Source organism: Astyanax mexicanus, chromosome 13 (assembly GCF_023375975.1).
Source record: "Astyanax mexicanus isolate ESR-SI-001 chromosome 13, AstMex3_surface, whole genome shotgun sequence".
Taxonomy (NCBI): domain Eukaryota; kingdom Metazoa; phylum Chordata; class Actinopteri; order Characiformes; family Acestrorhamphidae; genus Astyanax; species Astyanax mexicanus.
The window spans coordinates 38,875,746-38,895,602 of record NC_064420.1 but is presented as its reverse complement, the minus strand read 5'-3'; the positions used below and the strand labels follow the sequence as shown (position 1 = coordinate 38,895,602).

General features: G+C 36.9%; 2 protein-coding genes across 4 annotated transcripts in view; one reads left to right on the top strand and one right to left on the bottom strand.

Annotated features, from left to right (window-relative positions):
- Positions 1–19,857, top strand: part of atp13a2 (ATPase cation transporting 13A2) — a 172,799-nt gene that overhangs the window by 25,798 nt on the left and 127,144 nt on the right. For 2 of the 3 annotated variants that reach the window (XM_022677233.2, XM_022677235.2), the window contains exons 17-29: positions 787–894; positions 3,487–3,643; positions 3,807–3,918; positions 5,193–5,317; positions 6,598–6,782; positions 6,918–7,010; positions 7,652–7,731; positions 9,408–9,560; positions 9,667–9,763; positions 11,375–11,598; positions 11,683–11,834; positions 13,161–13,333; positions 13,887–14,448. In XM_022677233.2, coding sequence (XP_022532954.2) covers positions 787–894; positions 3,487–3,643; positions 3,807–3,918; positions 5,193–5,317; positions 6,598–6,782; positions 6,918–7,010; positions 7,652–7,731; positions 9,408–9,560; positions 9,667–9,763; positions 11,375–11,598; positions 11,683–11,834; positions 13,161–13,333; positions 13,887–14,054 — 1,827 coding nt within the window. In that variant the 3' untranslated portion in view covers positions 14,055–14,448. Of the gene's footprint in view, positions 1–786; positions 895–3,486; positions 3,644–3,806; positions 3,919–5,192; positions 5,318–6,597; positions 6,783–6,917; positions 7,011–7,651; positions 7,732–9,407; positions 9,561–9,666; positions 9,764–11,374; positions 11,599–11,682; positions 11,835–13,160; positions 13,334–13,886; positions 14,449–19,857 lie in introns of those variants that run through there. The other variant, XR_007423860.1, reaches the window with a different exon arrangement.
- szrd1 (SUZ RNA binding domain containing 1) lies at positions 14,540–19,367 on the bottom strand. The gene is made up of 4 exons (XM_007246240.4): positions 19,202–19,367; positions 17,396–17,445; positions 17,034–17,297; positions 14,540–16,288 (listed from the first exon to the last, which is right to left on the bottom strand). Exons 1-4 carry the CDS (start codon positions 19,250–19,252, stop codon positions 16,177–16,179), a joined length of 477 nt encoding a protein of 158 aa, XP_007246302.1. The 5' UTR covers positions 19,253–19,367; the 3' UTR covers positions 14,540–16,176.

The following is a 19,857-nucleotide window of genomic DNA, read 5'->3' as shown; positions in this document are numbered from 1 at the left end:
TTCGTTCTTTCTCTCTCTTTCTTTTGCTCTTTCTCTCTTTATTCTGCTCTTTCTCTCTCTTTTGTTCTTTATCTCTCTTTCTCTCTCTTATTTCTCTCTCTCTTTTTTGTCTTTTTCTTTCGTTCTTTCTTGCTTTCTTTCGTTCTTTCTCACTTTCTTTCATTCTTTCTCGCTTTCTTTCGTTCTTTCTCTTTTGTTCTCTCTCTCTTTCTTTTGCTCTTTCTCTCTTTTGTTCTTTATCTCTTTCTCTCTCTCTTATTTCTCTCTCTCTTTCTTCTTTCTCTTTCTTTCATTCTTTCTCGCTTTCTTTCGTTCTTTCTCTTGTTCTCTCTCTCTGACTTTTTTTTCTTTATTTCTCTCTCTTTCTTTTGCTCTTTCTCTCTCTTTTGTTCTTTCTCTTTCTTTCTGTCTTTCTGTTTCTTTCTTTCTTTCTTTCTTTCTTTCTTTCTATTTCTTTCTTTTTCTCTCTTGCGTTTGTTCTTTCTTTCTCTCTCTCTTTCTTTTGCTCTTTCTTTTGTTTTTTCTTTGTTTCTTTCCATCTTTTTTTCTTTCTCTCTCTTTTCCTCTTTTTTCTGTCTTTCTCTTTTTTCTCTTTCTTTATTTTTTACCCTCTTTGTTTCTTTCTTTCTTTCTTTAATGTTGTTTCTACATTGTAGACATAATAAGTACATGAAAACATGAAAACAATTAAAGGATGCACATATATGATGATGATAAAGATTATTATGATGTGGTTTTTATATTTAATCACAGAATTAGTTAGTGATGGAATTGGTCTTTGTTTAGAGTCTGCAGGAACCCGCTAATGAATCGGGAGTGAGTCCTGAGTTTGGAAGCTACAGGACACTAGCAGTGATGAGGCCGCCTGCTGCCGAGTTTCAGCCTGAAGGCATAGTGAGTACACTGCAACCTGGACCTGCTGTGACTCAGATAAGGGAAGGAAATTACATGAAAATCATACGATAGTCAGTCCAGATCACATAGTCACTGTGCCAATTCTTCCAGCAGCAATAGAGAAGACTGCCACAAAAAAACACCATCACCTTACACCAGACCAAATCCTTACTGTGATGTTATTGTGAAATATCTAGTGATATAAAAAAATATCTAAATTTTGGTGTAGTCATGTGACACAGAGAGAATCATGAGAATGTTGCCACACTTATCCATTAACATGTGACTGGTCTGGTACAGTCTCATAATAAACAATAAACGATTTTGAAATTGGTTAGAGCAGCAACTGCACATTGGAGCTCTTTGTAATTTAATTTCAGAGTTACATATTACAACAATTAAAGAGAGAATCGAGTAGTGATTGAGGGACACAGACTCCCACCATTTAAGTGTATTATTATAATTAACACTTTAAACTGGGCTTGTGGAGTAGGCAGCTTCTGGTTTTAATTTAAAGCGAAGTTTAAGGGGTTAACTTTACCTAGTACTCAGTGTTCTATCTTTATAACTAAGGCTGTATCTCTGAATTGAACTCTGAGTTTTAGAGCTGTAAAATTGACTGTAGGTGGAGGCAGCAGGTAGCTGCAGTGCTGTCAGCCAATCAGAGGTGATATATTTACATGTATGAATATTCATAAGCAAGAGCCAAAAGAAGAGTCTTTCTTCAGAGACCAGTAGTTCAGTGATCTAAAGCAGGGCTAAATAGAAACACCTGAGCATGTTTTTCACAAGAAACGAGTCACATGGCATTCATTCATACTAAATACCACAACTAGACATTTTAAAATGAATTAAAAAAAGATGGAACGAGACTTTTTAAAAGATGCAGCAGCTATAATCTGGCACAAGTACATGTCTAATACCACCGCACCTTTTAAGGTGGAATGAAAATAATGGGAATATCTGCTTCACTCATAGGGTAGCCTTCATGCACTACTGTGCTACTCACCTCAGGCCTGTATAGACCATGCTAACGCACCACGCTTTTCTCATCCAATGGAGTTTTTCTTGTTTTATCTTTTTTTTTTTATTAATTAATTTATTTTTTTGTTCAGCTTAAGCGGTGCACAAATGGCAATAGTAGCAATCTGTCGTTCTTCCATGTTTAGGATGTGTTTCCTGGGTATCGTGAGGCGTGTATTTCAGGCGTGTTAGGTTCAGTTTTGTTGAGTAACGTACAGTATGTGTGCAATAGATATTTTGTTCTGTAAATAAAAAATAAAAAAAACGAATTTAGGCATTTGAGCCACCAATTTTAACTTGGTACTTTCATGCCGACCACACTAAAACAAACTTTACCCACTTTAAAGGAGAACTCCGGTGTAAAATTGACTTTGAGTGTAGTAAAAACATGATGAAGGGTAGTAAATAGCCCACCTCTCAGGCTGTTTGAGCCTGGATAACAGTGTAAAAAGCGATTTATCAAAAGCAAAATATGCCCCGAAGCGCCCATTGTAAAGAGTGCTGGGCAGAAAGCACAAAATTACTGGATCTTGGAAAGCTGTGGGAGAGCGAAGGTGTGCTATTTAGTGCTCTTTATCATGTTTTACTACACCCAAAGTCAATTTTACACCTGAGTTCTCCTTTAAGGTGGTTTAAAGATTTGATTTTGGTGTAGTCGGCATTAAAATTACCTAATAAAATATTGGTGGCTCAAATTCCTATTCCACTCTGTAATAGGAACTTTACATGTACATGTTCAACTTTTAATGTAATTTTGGACCATTTTTATTTGTCCACATTAGCGCTGGGCAATTTTCATGATTAATTTGGTCAATTTGAATTACAGTTTTAACGCAATTTTCAATTTGAACCTAAATAAAGGTACGTTTTGAGTTTACACCGTCTCTGTGTGCCTCCTGACTGTCGGGTCACGGTGGCCACGCCCCTCTCCCTAGGAACGCTGTCACGATACAGACATTTTATCTTTTTTATCTAAAATATCTGAAAACACTACTCATTTCTGAAGTGTTTATCCGTCTTACCGCCATTTTCCACAGACTAACACGCACATATATAAACATTCAGCTCAGTACAGGGACTAAACTCATTCTGAAAATGTTCAAAACCATTTTCGATACAAACACTCAGCGGGATAAAGTGTATATATTTAGCTAGAAATAAATTCTACCATTTCTGAAAACTGCAGCGCCATCGCTCTCCGGTGAGGATCTGTGGTTAATTGTGGAAAACAATAATAATCTCCCCTTCAAAGTTTCTGTGATCTGTGATCTGTGATTGGTTTAGGGCGTTATTTCTCAATTTTCAGTCACCCCGCAAACCCGCATTCTGAAGTATAAGTCCGCGTCCTCCAGTGTGTGAGAATGATCAAAGAAGATTATTTTTTTAGGCCATAATCGCCCAGCACTAGTGCGCACACTTATATTTTAAAGAGGTGTGATTACAAAAAAAAAAAAGGTCCAAGGTTTTGATGTGATGCCAACAGAATCAAATGTTATGCCCCATAATGCCCCCGCATTGCTCGTGCCCCTAATTAACCTGAGTTTGTTCCTCCTTTGTTTTCTTTGTCAGTCCATCAGTCAGCCGGTGGCGATAGTGCGGCGGTTCCCTTTCTCCTCAGCCCTGCAGAGGATGAGCGTGGCAGTGGTGGGCCCTGGGGGAGGCTCACCTTGCAGCTTCCTTAAAGGGTCACCTGAGATGGTGGCCAGCTACTGTGTGAAAGAAAGCGGTAAGGCCAACTATTCCAGACCTCCACTATCAGCAGTGTTACAGCAGTTTTCTGGGAAGTGTTTGGATGCGGTTTAAAGGAGAAGTACAGCTTATTTTCATGTTTTAAGCAGCGGATGGTCTGTTTCTTCTGTTTTTCTTCTGTTCCATTTTGTGCCGGGTAGTGCCTTCTCAGTTTACGAACACAGTGCAGGAGTTCACGAGTGAGGGCTTCAGGGTCCTGGCACTCGCGTACAAGGAGCTGGGTGCAGAAACTGATCTGAGCAGTATTGAAAGGTCAGTGCTTTTGCTTTCTCTTATAAACAGTGACTGTAGTGAACTGTCGTGAACTGTAGTGCGTGCCCAGTGTACACTGTGTGGGTAAAAGTATTGGGACACCTGCTTATTCACTGTTTCTTTTGAAATCATGAGTATTAGAAAAAGTGTTTCCTGCTGTTGGAGTAAGCGTCTAAGAACTGTCTAAGAAAGGCTTTCTATTAGATTTTATTTTATTAATTTATATTACATTTCATTTAATGGACGCTTTGTACAAAATAATGATTTACATAAGCAAAAGAGGCATTTTTTTTAAGCAGTGCCAATTTTGGAGCAGTGCTGTCTGAATTTGATTACATTAGGTGAAATTAGGAGCACTTGTGAGGTCAATGTGTTGGATGACAACCCTCCATCCAAAAGTACTGAATAGAGCACCATAATTTCAGAAAATGCACTTCTACTGTTCCACAGCTTTTAATACCTTGGTGGATTAATATCTATCTAGTCTACTCATGACATTAAGCAATTGGCAGTAGATTCATGTTTATCCGCTTCAAAAGTCTTTATATTTTAACTTTAGTAACTTTTTTAGTTCTTATATTATAACTTTAGGAACTGTCATATACTCATACACCCCACACCTGCTCTACTGCTTATACTTGCTCTGTCATACCCACTTTAATTCCCCCTGAACGTTTAAGAACTGAATGCACTCATTTACTTTACCAGCCTTAATCTATTATACCACTATATTTGCACTACTGTTATACGGGTTCTGTTTATACTTTACTGTCATTCCCTCTTTGATCTCGCCCCCATCACTATTGCACTATTGTTTTGTGTCTTTTTGCCTCATGTATGTCTTTATGTGACCTTGTTGTATTATACATAGTGTCTCCCATTCTTTTATATTTATAATCTTATTTTCTGTACTTACTGTTTTTTTAATTCTTTGTATGTCCTGTACTTATGCAGTATTGACAATAAAACTACTTGACTTATATGTTGGCAGTACTTTTCTATTGGGTTCAGGCGAGCTGTGTGTGTGCATTTGCACATCAGTGTCAGAAATTGTTGCAGATTAAATAAGTAAATCTATTAAGCCTTTATTGAATAGGATGTCCAAAATCATTTGGACATATAGTGTATCACTGCTCAGTTATCATATAAATATAAATATAGATCTTTTATTTGACCATTTCTGATGCTCTGTTCATTATTACGCACAATGTAACAGGCTGTAATATGCAAATATATTTGATTTAACCTTATCATGTTAACCTTATATGTTGCAGGGTAGACCTGGAGAGGGACATGCAGTTCCTGGGCCTGCTGGTAATGAAGAACCAATTAAAGCCTGAAAGTGCGGGAGTCATCACTACTCTGAGACGCGCTCAGATCCGTCCCGTCATGGTCACTGGTAGGTACAGTAACTACATCAATTAAGTACATTTTCTATCCATTCCTGGCTTGTTTATAGCAGCATTATGTGTGAGAATTGGTATTTTATGCTCCTGGACTTTTTCTACAGTTTGGTGGTCAAATTCACTTTTACACCACTGTTATAAATACAAATTGCTTTTTGTGCTTCCTCTTACTACTGATAGCTGTACACATGCATTTGTTGACAAGCTAAGATATATGTGCAGAATAGGCATCGCATCTAAAGTGAATGAGTTTTACACTGTATGAAATCTTCCGAAAGGAAGCTACATAGTGTATTAGCAGCAGCATTTTTGGCCCAAAAAGACACACAAGCCATTCTCCCTACTACAAGTCAGCTTACCACCAAAATGAGTTTAAAGCTTTTATTTTTTTAGAGGTCAGATTGCTACATAATGTTGGTTTAAATGACAGTATTATCAAAAAGCAGCAATAATAGACATTGTTCAAGTTCATAGACAAGTTCTTTAGTATACAGCTCTGGAAAAAAAAATAGGAGACCACATAAAAATGAGTTTCTTTGATTTTACCAAATTAAAAACCTCTGGAATATAATCAATAGAAAGATGGATGATCACAAGCCATCAAATCAAGCTGAACTGCTTGAATTCTTGCACCAGGAGTAAAGGCATAAAGTTATCCAGAAGCAGTGTGTAAGACTGGTGGAGGAGAACATGCCAAGATGCATGAAAACTGTGATTAAAAACAGGATTATTTCACCAAATATTGATTTCTGAACTCTTAAAACTTTATGAATATGAACTTGTTTTCTTTGCATTATTTGAGGTCTGAAAGCTCTGCATCTTTTTAGTTATTCCAGTCATTTCTCATTTTCTGCAATTAAAATGCTCTAAATGACAATATTTTTATTTGGAATTTGGGAGAAATGTTGTCTGTAGTTTATAGAATAACACAACAATTTTCTTTTTTATTCAAACATATACTTATAAACTGATTCAGAAGCTTAAGTGGTCTCTTTTTAGAGCTGTATTTATGTATTTATAAGTAGGGCTGTACTATATATCATTTTAGCATAATGTTTCTGCTTATTACAAAAGTAAAATTACACATTTTTATAGTATCATTCAGCCCTGTTCATTAGTGCAGTGCATTCATTGTGTGAAATGTGTGTGTGTGTGTGTGTGTGTGTGTGTGTGTGAAAGCATTTTTCACACATACCCAAGCAAAAGCAAGGCCTGTCATGTGTCCCACTGCTTAACACCATTCTTTTCTTTTTTTCACTTCCCTTTCTGTCAGGCGATAACATCCTCACTGCTCTGAATGTAGCACGGGCATGCAGAATGGTGTCGTCTCATGAAAAAGTTATTTTTGTTCACGCGTCGCCCCCTACTGCCAACTCCATGGCATCATTACAGTTTCACCGAGGAGAGAGTGGCGCTGCTTCAGTCAGCACGCAGGAGACCATGGATTTTCTGGACCAGGTTTTTATACCAGCTTAAGTTACCTTACCTCATTAAAATGAAAAGACAACACCGATGGCATTTACATGAGGTGTTTGTTTTTAATAATAAAGTGTATTCAGTTTTCAGACTGAACATTTCATCTCTGCTCCCCAGGGCCTCTACCAGAACAGTCTAAAGTATCACTTGGCTATAAACGGAAAGTCCTTCGCAGCCCTGTGCGATCATTTCCCCGAGTACCTGCCCAAGGTGAATTACTAGATGGCACTTTCGTCAAATATTGATTGATTCATTCTCTGTCTTGTCTTTTTGAAGGTGCCCTAGAATGGATTGAACTGGAATGAACTGAATGTGTTTACATATTGTGGGGGATATACAGTATTGTGCAAAATTTTAGGCACCTGTGGGAACTTTAGTAAAGAAAAAGCTTCTTATCTGTGAAGTAAGTGTTTATTATCTCAGTAAAACACTAACTTAGCATTACAATAAATACAAACAGCTTTTACAGCCCTGTTTTCCTTAAAACATCTCCTAATCTCTCCTCATCTGGGTTTAATAGAGTTATTTCTAGTTCTCATCATATTAATCAACACCTGGTTTGGTAAACTGGTAAATGTGGTAAATCAGGTGAGCTGCTGACGGAACTGAACATAATATACACATGCTGGCTGAGGAGCATCCAGGAGAAATCTGGAACTACACTTTGTTCTTCAGCTTGGCTCACATAATATAACGTACTTACTTAAAATGAGAATTCCTTGTCACGTTTTACTGTATGTATGTTTATTTGCATCTGTTTTTTCAGGTAAAAACACTCATATTGCTGAGATAAATGGATTAGTGTAATTTTATTAGTGTGTAAACTCAGGTCGTGTGTGTGTTTGCTGCAGGTTCTGATGCGAGGCACTGTGTTTGCACGGATGGCTCCAGACCAGAAGACTCAGCTTGTCAGAGCTCTACAGAAACTGAAGTAAGAACTACAGACACTCACTATGAAATTACTCTGTGTTTTAGATAGATAGATAGATAGATACATACATACATACATACATACATACATACTTTATTTATCCCGAGGGACATTTAGGCATCCAGCAGCAACAACACAATACAATAAGAAACATACTCAGACAAATCAAAACACAGAAGAATAGAAAATATATAAGGCTATAAAAAGGCTATAAAACATTTTTTTAACATTTTACTGTATTATTTACATGACACATGCACATTTTAAGTCAAATGTGTCCAATGCAAATTGAAAATTTTAGTGTATGCAGTGTGAAAAAATTGCCATGGTTTTCTTTGAATTTTGCTTTAGGCTGGAAACTCCAGTCTTGCTGCACAGACAGCAAAATTAACCCAGTTATACAAAAAAACACAAGGGCCATGTTACCAATAATTGTTTGAATTGACTTGATTAAAAAGTATTGATGGGTAAATCTCCTAGCTGTAGTATAATCACTGTGACACACAAACACAACAGAAAATATATAAACATACATAAAAATACATAACAGTGTTTTGTTAACAGTAAGTTTCTGTTGCCAAAAACATGAGAGAAAAATATAATTCCACTTACAATTTTTTTTTATTGATTTATTTTGCCACAATAATCATTAAGTCGTACTACCACTAAAAGTAATGCAAGGAAAGTTAGAAATACACAATTAAAAATAGCCTTGTGATATTAAGAAATAAATTGTGGTTAGTAGGGATTGTGCATATTGTACCGTATGCAATAATATCGACTGTAGAATTCTGACACAAAAAAACAAGAATATTTGCTTTTAATTGTTTGTTTGTAGTTAGGCATTCACAACATATGCTACATTGTACCACAGTTAGTTCGGACCCTGCAATGTGATTGACTGTGAGGTGTTTTATTAGTGCTGTTATCAGCCGTTAATGCACTGTAACTGAAGCTCTCCATGTATTACTTTGCCTCATACAGGTAACCTAGCAACGATGCAGCGCTTACAAACCAAACAGAACAGCAATGGAACTATTTTAACTTGCAGCATGCTTATAACCAAATAGATCATATTTTCTCGTCCTCTTTAACTCTCTTTAAATCTTTTAATAAACAGTGATAATGAAACTGTTTAGCACAAACTACACTAATTACACGTTGTAGCACGAACCTCGAGTGTATTATTATATATTAATTTTAGTTTTGTGGTAGATTTTTGTTACTACACTACTTTATTTTTGCTGTATTTTTTTTATACAAATTCAGAGTCTTGATAAGTTACTTGTTACAAAATGTTGCCCAAAAATCCCAAAATTTCACAGGACCTACAGGTAGTTCTACAGGTGGCTGACTGACGTGTATCAGAGCTTGTGTATGCATGAGCTTATTCGCACCCTCTTAAGAAGTTTAACATTTATGCAATATGTGAAAAGAGGAAAACCTTACTGTGAAAAACAACAATAAAACATATCAGGACTTAGCAATTTTGTATTTCCCTTTGTTAGTCAAAAGATGGCCATCTGCATGTTGATCACGAGACTGATAACAATATTGTGGAAGAGGAATTTTCAGTGCAATGCAACAATGTGACATTTTTTACCAATTCAGCAAAAAAGTAGTTTTAGCAGTTTCAGTTTCCATCGCATGATATTAATGGTGTATTTCTGCTGTAGTTATCGAGTGGGCATGTGTGGAGATGGAGCCAATGACTGTGGAGCGCTGAGAGCCGCCGACGTCGGAGTTTCCTTGTCCGAGGCCGAGGCGTCTGTAGCTTCTCCATTTACCTCTAAATCTGACAACATCAGCTGCGTGCCTTTGCTTATCAGGTTCAGCAGAAGAGTGTTATTTTTTTATTATTATATTAATACATTTATTAATCAATTTTTAATGCAGTTATAAAAAAAAACACCTAATTATTTTCTCTTTTAACAGGGAAGGAAGATGTTCACTGGTGACGTCTTTCAGTCTCTTCAAGTATATGGCGTTATACAGTCTGATCCAGTTTTCATCTGTTCTCATACTTTACACTGTAAGTGCTTTTAGTACGTAAAACAATGTTCTTGGCTTAAATGTAGGTCTGTGAAAAATTTGGTGTGGAACCATGCTCACACATTTCATTAGCAAAAAAAAAAACTTTTTTAAAGATACAATCAGTTAAAAAAAACAGTATGAGTATGGTAGAAGGAAGAAGGAAAAAAAAATGCATATAAGATCCAGATTTATTTTTATTTCATATCAACAGACCATTGTGCACATAACAGTTTGTTCCATCTAGTGCTGCATAGCGCCTTACAGCCTTTACTTTGCATGGGCAGCGCTATGCCCCTCTCACTAGCATTGTAAGCCTGTTGGGAGCATTGGCTAAAAGCACTAAATTTCAAAAACCTCTGTTCACTCCCAGGATTTTGAAATTTAGGGCTATTTGACAATAATTTGTGCTTGTTATCATGATTCACTACACCCCAAGTCCATTTCACACCAGATTTCTTCTTTAAAAAAAGTATATAGTCAGTTAATTAAGCAGTTTAGTGTTTGGTGTGTTTGGTATCACACTCAATGTATTTCCTCCTATGTGTTGTTATGTAGTTCTGTATGAAAAAGTTCTGAAAATTGGCTTCCTAAAAAAGAGAATTTAGGGAATTTTATTTATTATTCAAAATGACCAGTGAACTTTCAAGTCATGTGATACTGATCATGATAAAATCATAGTAAGTCTTGGAAAGTACACTTTTGTTAGGGACTACTTTGCCTTTTATTATCTATTGTGACTAATACTGAGCACACTCTCTCAATGTCCTTATAACCAGCTTTGCAGAATTTCCCAGCAAGAAAACAGCAATGGAATATTTTTTTCTTTTTATATTTTGTTTAGTTTGTTTGGGGCAAAAATGAAAAAACTGTTTTTTTTTTTTTTTTTGTTTGTTTTTTTTTCTATTTTAAGATCCCATTAAACTGTGTTAAGTAACATAAATTCAAAATTCTAGTCAATGTAATTATATTATGGTTTTAGAGGTTTTGATTATCAAATCAGATTTATTGTCACATCACAAGAGGACAGGTGTACAGGTGAGCGAAAAACTTCAATAAGTAAAATAAAATAGAAAATATTTACTTAACTTAAACAATATGCACAATTACTTACTAGAGACATATGGTATTGCACTGTAGATGTAAGATAAATTATATATATATATATATATTATATATATATATATATATGCAGATATCTAGAGTACATAAGTGTGTGGAAGTGCGGAGATGGTCCAGTAGGTGACAGAGTAACGTCACCTTTGCGTGGGAAGTACAGGGTATAGAATGCTGTATATAATAATATTAAACGACACTCCTTTATGGATTATTGTTTAGCCTAATGCCCAGTGCTGATTATTAGAGAGATAGCTCAATCAGGTTGGGTTAAATTTGCCACTTTCTACAATTTTATGTAGAGAAACAAAATGTGCTTTACCCAAAATGTGAGAACTTTTGTCATCACAATAATTGGCGCCTCTGTGGTGCTGCTCATAAGAGGAGTGAACCTGTTTTTCTCTGTAAAGCTGCTTTGTGACAACTTCTGTTGTAAAATGCGCTAGATAAATAAAATTCAATTGAATTGAGAATTGAATCTGATTTCCCTTCACAGGTGAAAACCAACCTGGGTGACCTACAGTTCCTCTTCTTTGACCTGGCCCTGGTCACACTGCTCGCTATAGTGATGGGAAGGGGCGGCCCCAGTGATGACCTCACCCCCCAGAGACCCCCAGCCAGCCTTCTGACTCTGCCGCTCACGTGCACTCTGCTCTTACACACACTGTTCCTGATTCTCACTCAAGTGTGTGTCCTGTTCATCACCATGTCACAGGAGTGGTGAGTGTGAGGAACAGTCTGATGTTAAAGATTGTTTAATTCAGTGATTTTTATTTTATACCTCTGTTGACCTTTCTCTTTCAGGTATATTCCTCTCAATTCCACCCAAGCCGGGGCCGCAAATCTGCCAAATATGGAGGACACGGGTGTTTTCGATGTATCAGGGTTCCAGTACATCTTCATGACTATAATAGTGACCAAAGGCTACCCCTACAAGAAGCCACTGTTTTATAATGGTGAGCTACTGAAGGAACATCCTGGTAGAGTTCATCTTATGCAGCGGTGTTCAGGCCTATTTAAATGCTTTGTTGTACTCATTTTTAAAGGATGTATTTTGCTGTGTGTACTAGAAAATATTTTTTTAAAGGGCCAGTATCATAGCATACAGCTCTCTCAACACAATACACATATGGGGAAAAAAAATATTTGTAATTAAATGTGCAGTTGGTCAGTGTTTATGATGAGAAAATGATATAAGATAATTTCATATTGTCTACTATTCAAAATCCTGTCTGCAACATGGAAGAAACGTGGAGGAGAACCTGAACACAGAACGACTAAGCCACTTACTATGTATGATTAATGGCTGAATATTTTAATTATATGATTTTTTTAAAGTTTTTTTTTGTTAATTATGGTTAATTTAAGTTCATATCACCCAGCACTAATATATACACAGAGCCAAAGCACTCTTTATAATATTAAAATCTGTAGGCAGGTCTAAACAGTAGTCGGCTAAAGAATTTTAGTTTACTGTCTAATTTGAACACACAAACTGTCCATTACACCGTGTCAAAAAATTTGATGAATGAACCAATAGACATTCTCAAAAACTACCTAAAATAAACTCTCTTCACTTTGCACATTTCACAAATGCACATTTACTTACTGTATACTAGGGGTGGGCGATATGGCCCTAAAACAAATCACGATATTTCATGGTATTTCTTAGCGATAACTATTGCCGATATGACAAAACATTAAATAAAAAAATATATATATTAAGAATACACTACTGCAACAAAATGAAAATTACATTTTATTATTGCATATGATATGATATGGCACACCCCTAACTGAAAAATTAAAAATACAAGAATTTTATCAAATTTCTATTAGAAGTCAATGTTCCAGAATGTCATGATACTAATAATTCACTTCAAATATCGCCATATACATTATGAATTTTTCTTTTGCTAAAAACAGCAAAAAAAAGTAGTAGCCTAATGTGATAATTAGGGGTTGGTGATACGACAGGATATTTTAGGATATTTATGTATACATGTTCACGTAAACATGAAAATGGGCATTTTAATAAATGAAACCACATAAATGTCATAAATGAACTACAATGGGACAAATAACAGAGAGAACATTTGTTATGGGCCCTTTATCACATTGCACTTGGGGGGGGGGGGGGGCTGTTTTACTAAATGTATGATATATGAATAAGGACTAATCTAACAAAATACTTTATTTATTACTTAATTATTTTAATCAAATGTAATACTCATGCCAGCCCTAATCTCTGTTTCTCCTGTGTATTTTTGTCCCTTGTGAAGTTGTGTTTGTATTCGTGCTGGTGGTCTTGTTTACTGTGATGTCGTGGCTGGTGATGTTCCCCAGAGGCCCCGTGCACAGAGTGCTGCAGCTGTATCAGATCAATGACATGAGCTACAGCATGCTGCTAGTGGCCCTCGCTGCTCTCAACTTCATCATATGCTACTTTCTAGAGGTAACACACAACACACACAATCATTACATCCCCCCCAAACCCCCCAGACCACTGCACAAACATGAAGGACATTTCCTTTGGCACTGAGGAATTTAAAAAAGATTAAAAGACTCATCCTTAAAATTTCCAGATCGAAATAAATAAACTGTATGTAGCATGTGAACATTTGTAAACTTTCAAAACTCAAATACCATTTACACTCAAGTCTATACAGTCCATATAAATAATGTTCACCCACTCTTGGATGTTTCCTAATGGAAATTTCCTTCTTCCCCTTCTTTCCTTGTCCATCCCACTTATTTCCCTTTGTATTTCCCTTAGGCTCTGCCTAAAAAATATATATTTTTAACTTGAACTTCTATGTCTTCTATTGCTAAATATACATAATTATTTGTAAGTCGCTTTGGATGAAAGCGTCCGCTAAATATAATGTAATGTAATAATGTTACAATAAGGAAATGTGGATAGAAACAAACATTGCAGTAGTTAAGTCCACTCAGAGTATTATTAGAACACTGTTAAGCTTTTATAAATTGATTTTTTGGTTTTACAGGACCTAATTGAAAGATGCGCCCCAGCCTGCCTCCGTGCTTTCCGTGGGAAACGGGAGTCTAAAAAGCAGTACAAGCGCTTGGACGCCCACTTGAGCGAAACTCCTTCATGGCCACCTCTGAACCAACCCCTCCACCCCCCACAGTGTTCAGTCATTGGAATCAGCTAGCATCCACTTCCTCCAACACCACTACTTTCCCCGCATCCACCAGTGCCACTGATCTGTTACCACCTCCTAATGCTTCACACAGTGGTTTCCACGCTTACTCACAGGGGGTGGGGCGGGGGGCACATGCTCTGCATGTTTTCCCTGCTCCGACACATTTGACCCAGCTCCGGAAGGGCTTTATAATTAGCTGAGAAGCTGAACCCCCTTGCTAAGAGTACGGCTGGCAACCACTGGCTTATTGTGAGGAGTGTGTTGTAGATCAAATATCAACTGCCTATTATATATGGCATGTACATTTTTTTAATCACGGTGAACAAAATGGGTAAACCTCCAATTCTTTGAAGACAAAGAAAAAATAGAACAATGTAATTAAAGGACTTTATCTACTTAGTGATCATATCGTCTTTATTTGTATTATTTTGCAAATGTGAATAAATAGCAGCTACAACGTCCAAAGGTATAAAACTATAAAGCATTCAAATGTATTACTTTAAAAAGTCTTTATTAAATTGGGCATTTTGAAAAGTATTTACAGGCAGATTTCCATGTTTGCACGTCAGTCACAACAAAAATCTTTCTGGTAGATCTTACACAGTATGACAGGTGGACATTTGCCAAGATTAAAGGGTGTATTCCCTAAAAACGCAGGGAATTTTCAGACATCATTCAAGGTCCACCCTGCCAGGAGGCATTAGGTACATGAATAAGATTCATTAAATGAAAAGGCAGGGAAATATATGGTAATTTGGCTCTCTGTGGAACTGTATTGCAAGAGCCAGAGACTGAGTTAAATCTTCAGCTGAAGTTTAAGTGATGAACCACTGATGCTGTACAATATCTTCGGTTTTTAAAAACAGTTTAATCTCTTATAGGATATGCAGTACTCCAGTTTTAGAGGCGCCTCCTTGCAGACGGTCTTAATCTACAAGAAACAAAAGCTCTCTATTGCACCACCACTAGATTAAAAACCTAATAAACTGATATTTTCTTCAGCCTCTTGCAGTTTCCTCAACAACCTGAGTTTCTACTTCAATAAAGAAAATGGAAAAACAAAAATAACTGACAGCAAATACAAAAAGACAGGGAAGCAAGAGGAGCCGGCCAAATTCATATCCCCTTGCACGTCTCCCTTTGGTTCTTTCCAGCACCACAAACATACAGAAGTTTTCATTTGATTTGTTATTTTGCTAAGTGATATGCAGGTTGCTAAACAAAACTATCTTCAGAAATCATTAAAAAAAGGCAGAAAAGTCTTTAAATATGTCACATAATTTCTTCTCTACTATTTGCTTTAAAGTTTTTTTTCCTTTTCTTTTTTATGTAGAAATCAGGACACTCTGCAGAAGACCCAAGATTAAAAAATAATATTAATAACCGTAAACAACAAAACTTAAGAGACTTGCTGAGTTTCCACAGAACCCTCACTGTTCCCTTCCCAATTAAAAAGTGTATGGCAATTGAAAGACTAGGCCATAAATAGCCAAAATAAAAACAAACCAAAAAAACGACTTAATACAAAAGCTTGCGATAAACAACATGGAAAGGGATGATTGAAAGAAAAATGATCAACACTATCCTTAACATTATTGCTGAGAGCTGGTGGCCTGCGTCATTCTTTCTGTGCCACTCTCTCTCTTTCTCGTCTCATCACACTTTGTTCATCAACCGTCTTTGCAAAGAAGGCTTCATGGCTGATCTCCATGTCGCTTAGTAGCCAAAGGCTGTCCATTGGCAGGCAGGTCACCAGTCACAGTTGAGTAATAGGCATTATCAGGGAGGTGAAACTAATTTGCAGGTGGGTGGGTGTTTGGGTGACTTGAGGGGGGATGGGGGTAGAGGATCACAGTGAGCATTGTCCAGAAGAAATAGTCCTCATCACAGTGTAAAATGGAGGTAAGATTTTTTTTTTTTCTTTTTTTACCCCCCATTTGCTCTTCCGTGTTATTTTCTCCCCTTTTACATTCCAAGCTGCCACAGCAGCCACGATGGGTGGGAGGGTTTTCTTCTCTCATAATTATTTCATAAACATCACATATCCTAAATCTTGATTTAAAAAATAAGAATCTTAACTTTATGCTGGGAGATGGATCAACAGCTCTCCTCTCTTCCCAGACCTTTATTCCTATCTGTGCTGGCGAAAGCCTTGTGTACCATCTGGGCCTGCTGGCTGTCGAACCACATGGTTGTTGGATCTCACGTCCTCTGAAGGTGTATGGCTGCCTCCACGCGGTGATCTAGTTAAGGAAAGACGCATTTGAAGCAGGATTAATACATGCCCAATGACACCTTTTTAAACACAGTACAATTAGATAGACACTTTTCAGTCTATTATTTTTAAAAAAAGCTCACTTACAGCACTCAAAGTTTCTGCCTAATTAAATTTAGAGGCATGATTTAATTATTTAATTTTTTATGCTCATTCACACCAAAACAGCCCCCAAAATGTTCTCCTCTCTTTAAAGCAGTATATTCAAGTATTTCTATACAATACATTTTCAAATACTACTTCAGAAGACGATTTTGCAGAGAAATTGATTTAAAATGAAGGATGAGTACGACAAGGGGATAGACTTAAGGATGCTGCAAAGAGGAGATGGGCAAATTAAACTGGTCAATGTTAAATTGTTTTACATTTAAAACCAACATTTGCAATATGAAGAAGCACTGTTTGATTTCTCCCCACAAATAATTGACAGTACTATTAAACTGAAGTCAAATCAAAATGTTACTAGCCTGCCACCACTGAGGAAACAACTAATTTCTTCACATAACCAGGCAAAAAAAGTGGGCCCAGTTTCCCCATGAGCATCTTAGCATTAAGAACATGCTCAGTGTGATGCTTTCTCAATCTCAGTGCTACAAAGCTTTTGGGAATCCCAGCCCTGTTTCATATAAAACTAATAATAATAATAATAAGAAGAAGAAGAAGAAGAAGAAGAAGAAGAAGAAGAAGAAGAAGAAGAAGAAGAAATAAATTACCTGTCCGAAACAGGTCTCTCTTGAGGTGCGTCATCGGCACTCCCAAGGATTCTCTTCCTGGCTTCGGCGTACTCTGCCTCCCTCTGAGCTAAGGACTTCACTTGTGGTGAGGGTCTGTTCTGGGTTGCAGAAGACCCTAGGGATCCGTTGCTGGTGGGTCGTTTCAGAATGCGGATCTGTGGAGGCGGTGCGGCTGGAAGGGAGTCATCTTGAATCATGATGGCTGTCCTTATCGGAGAGCGACCTGAACTCCCACTTGAAAGTCTGGAAAGGAAATGCAGAGTTAATTAGGGTGCAAATATAAACAAAACACAAAAAAACATTTAAATGAAAACTCTTAAAATCTTCGATATTTAACATACCTCTCTTTTTGGCTAATCCGTAGCTTCTCTTCTAATCTTTTCTCCATTTCCTTAAAAAAAAAAGTGAATAAGTTATAAGTTATGTGAATGTATTTTTCTAAAACTAGCATCAAGGAAGTCTAAAGATAAACGGTTAGCATTTGCTTGCAGAAGGAGCCTCTGAGCAGTACTGCCAAGTGTCTCGGTTTCACTGGGTTATTTATACATACTTAGCACAGCAGCTAAATTCATAGCAGGCGATGAATTACAGCTAGCCCATGATACAGCAGGACTACAATACCGTCTCAAAGCATATAAAATACACTAATTACAAAGGTAAAAAGGTGTGAACCATGTTTTTAGTCGTTTAATTATACCAAAATCATTGTCTCAATACTACAACCAAAATATTAGAACAAAACAGTGGTCTACATGGGTCATACTCTTTTATAAACAACGCCTCAATAAACGTATTGACCATAGATAAACTAGCTACAATAATCTTATACAGTTCTAATGTGCATCAGTTTCAGCCACATTTTTCTTTCATATCTCCTAATAATATTTACTTAAACATCAGTATACAATACAGATCTACCATTTCTCTTAACTGATCTCCTTTTTATTTAAAATTTACTGACCACAGATTTAGAAGGTGGCTAACTATATTTGTATACAGTACTAATGTGCATCAGTATCAGCCACGTTTCTTTTTGTATCTTGCAATAATATTGAAATTAAAGCATCAGTATACTGTTTAGAGATACCATTGCTCTTTTTATTTAAACTTTCTTATATATGTGTAGTTAGTGTTGTAACTAGCTATGAATTTAAGCTTCAGAGCTTTTTTGTATCTCAATACTGAAAACTTTAAAAAAGGTTTTCTAAAGATATCGTTTATGATTTAGGTTAACTGTTCAATTGCACATCATCGCCACAATTTAATATTTGAGTTTAAACAGTGGGTGGTGGAGTAGATGGTAAACAAATAAAATATTGTTAAGCTTGTTAGTTAGTTATCTAGGTTAAAAACCTTGAAAATAACTTTTACAGCAAGTTAGCAACCACTAAAACATTGAATCTATAAACTTAACTTTATTATTGGTCACCAAAACTTAAATAAAAGCTGGAATTAGAGGGAATACACCATATAATGCCAAAAATTCTTAGTGCTGGTTTGGTTGATTGAAAACTGTTGCTAAGCTAAAGCTAAACCTGCGCTAAGCTCTGCCACTATGCAGTTTTGGGGGCTGGCGTGTGATGTAAAATAAAACTGAAAGTAATGAATAAAGCTTTTAAATAAAGTCTAGATGAGGCTGATGTGATGTTAAACGACTTTTAATAACAATATCAATAATATCAGGGCTAGTTTTACGCCGGTTAGCAGGGCTAGCACCTAAAACAACCAGGGTTTTTAGCTAGCTATCGTTAGCTAACCAAGCTCACTGACTAAAGTTACCAGCCGTGTGCTAACGCTAGATAAGCTAAGCTAATTAGCTAGCTATGCTAACCAACACTTTCAACAGCACAGCGAACACTGATAATAATAAAATACCAGCACTGAAAATCAATAAATCTCACTATAACACTGTTTACCGCTTCCCCGCCGCCCCGTTCTCACGGTTCACAACATTAATCTATAGCCTTATAGCGTTAAATTCCCTCCACAGGTCCGCTTCCACCACCACGGCCTACCGCTCACCGATCCCCCCCCGCTCCCCGCAGGCCGTTAGCCGAGCCCCTCTCTCGGCCCGGCAAAGCGACTATTCCCCCATAAAGCTCCTCCACCCGCAGCCGCCGCTTCAACACCAAACCCCGCACACTCACCCCACTGTCCGCGGCCTCTTCCCAGCTCTCAGCGACCTCCTCCTCCTCCATATTCCTACTCCCTGGAAGCTTCAGCTCGGCGGGGTTTCCTCCGCTGCCTGCGCGCACACAGGCACATTTTATTCTTCTGTAATCTGGAGGAGAGCCTCTGCTGCTGCTACATGTGCTGACCGGCACCCTGCGCTTTACCGGCACCTACCGCCCGGGAGCGCCCAGCATCGACCTGGAGGAGAGTAACGTTATACTATTTTAGTTTGTTTAAAGGTCTAATTGATCAGTGTAACGTTTATTAATTCAACTTTCTGGCCGAATTTGGTCAGTGTAACGTTCATTAATTTATTTTTCTGACTGCTGGAGGCTAAAGGCAAAAACAGAAACTTGTATGTAAAAACTCATTTTTTATGTAGTGCAATTTTAGTTTTTTTTTTATCTCTGCATCTCACAACTGGATTTAATAATAAATAATAAGATAATAAATAATCTTTTTTTATTTCTTTATTTTCTGATTTTCCATTTTGCATTTTGCAAGGATTATACCATCAGATTTGTGTTACAAGATACAAGAATTGACAAAATTCAACTTTTCATTTGTCTTGAAATTCTGTTTGCCAAAGGCTGAAATGAAAAACTATATAATTGAAAAATTGGATGAAAAC

What these genes read in the sequence shown, in the direction of transcription:
- szrd1 (XM_007246240.4), bottom strand. Translation starts at nt 19,252, where the DNA reads ATGGAGGAGGAGGAGGTCGCTGAGAGCTGGGAAGAGGCCGCGGACAGT. An exon ending in AAGAGGCCGCGGACAGTGGG is followed by an intron (nt 17,446 to 19,201) that starts GTGAGTGTGCGG and finishes TTTTTTTTTAAG; the next exon opens with GAAATGGAGAAAAGATTAGA. An exon ending in CGGATTAGCCAAAAAGAGAG is followed by an intron (nt 17,298 to 17,395) that starts GTATGTTAAATA and finishes TTTCCTTTCCAG; the next exon opens with ACTTTCAAGTGGGAGTTCAG.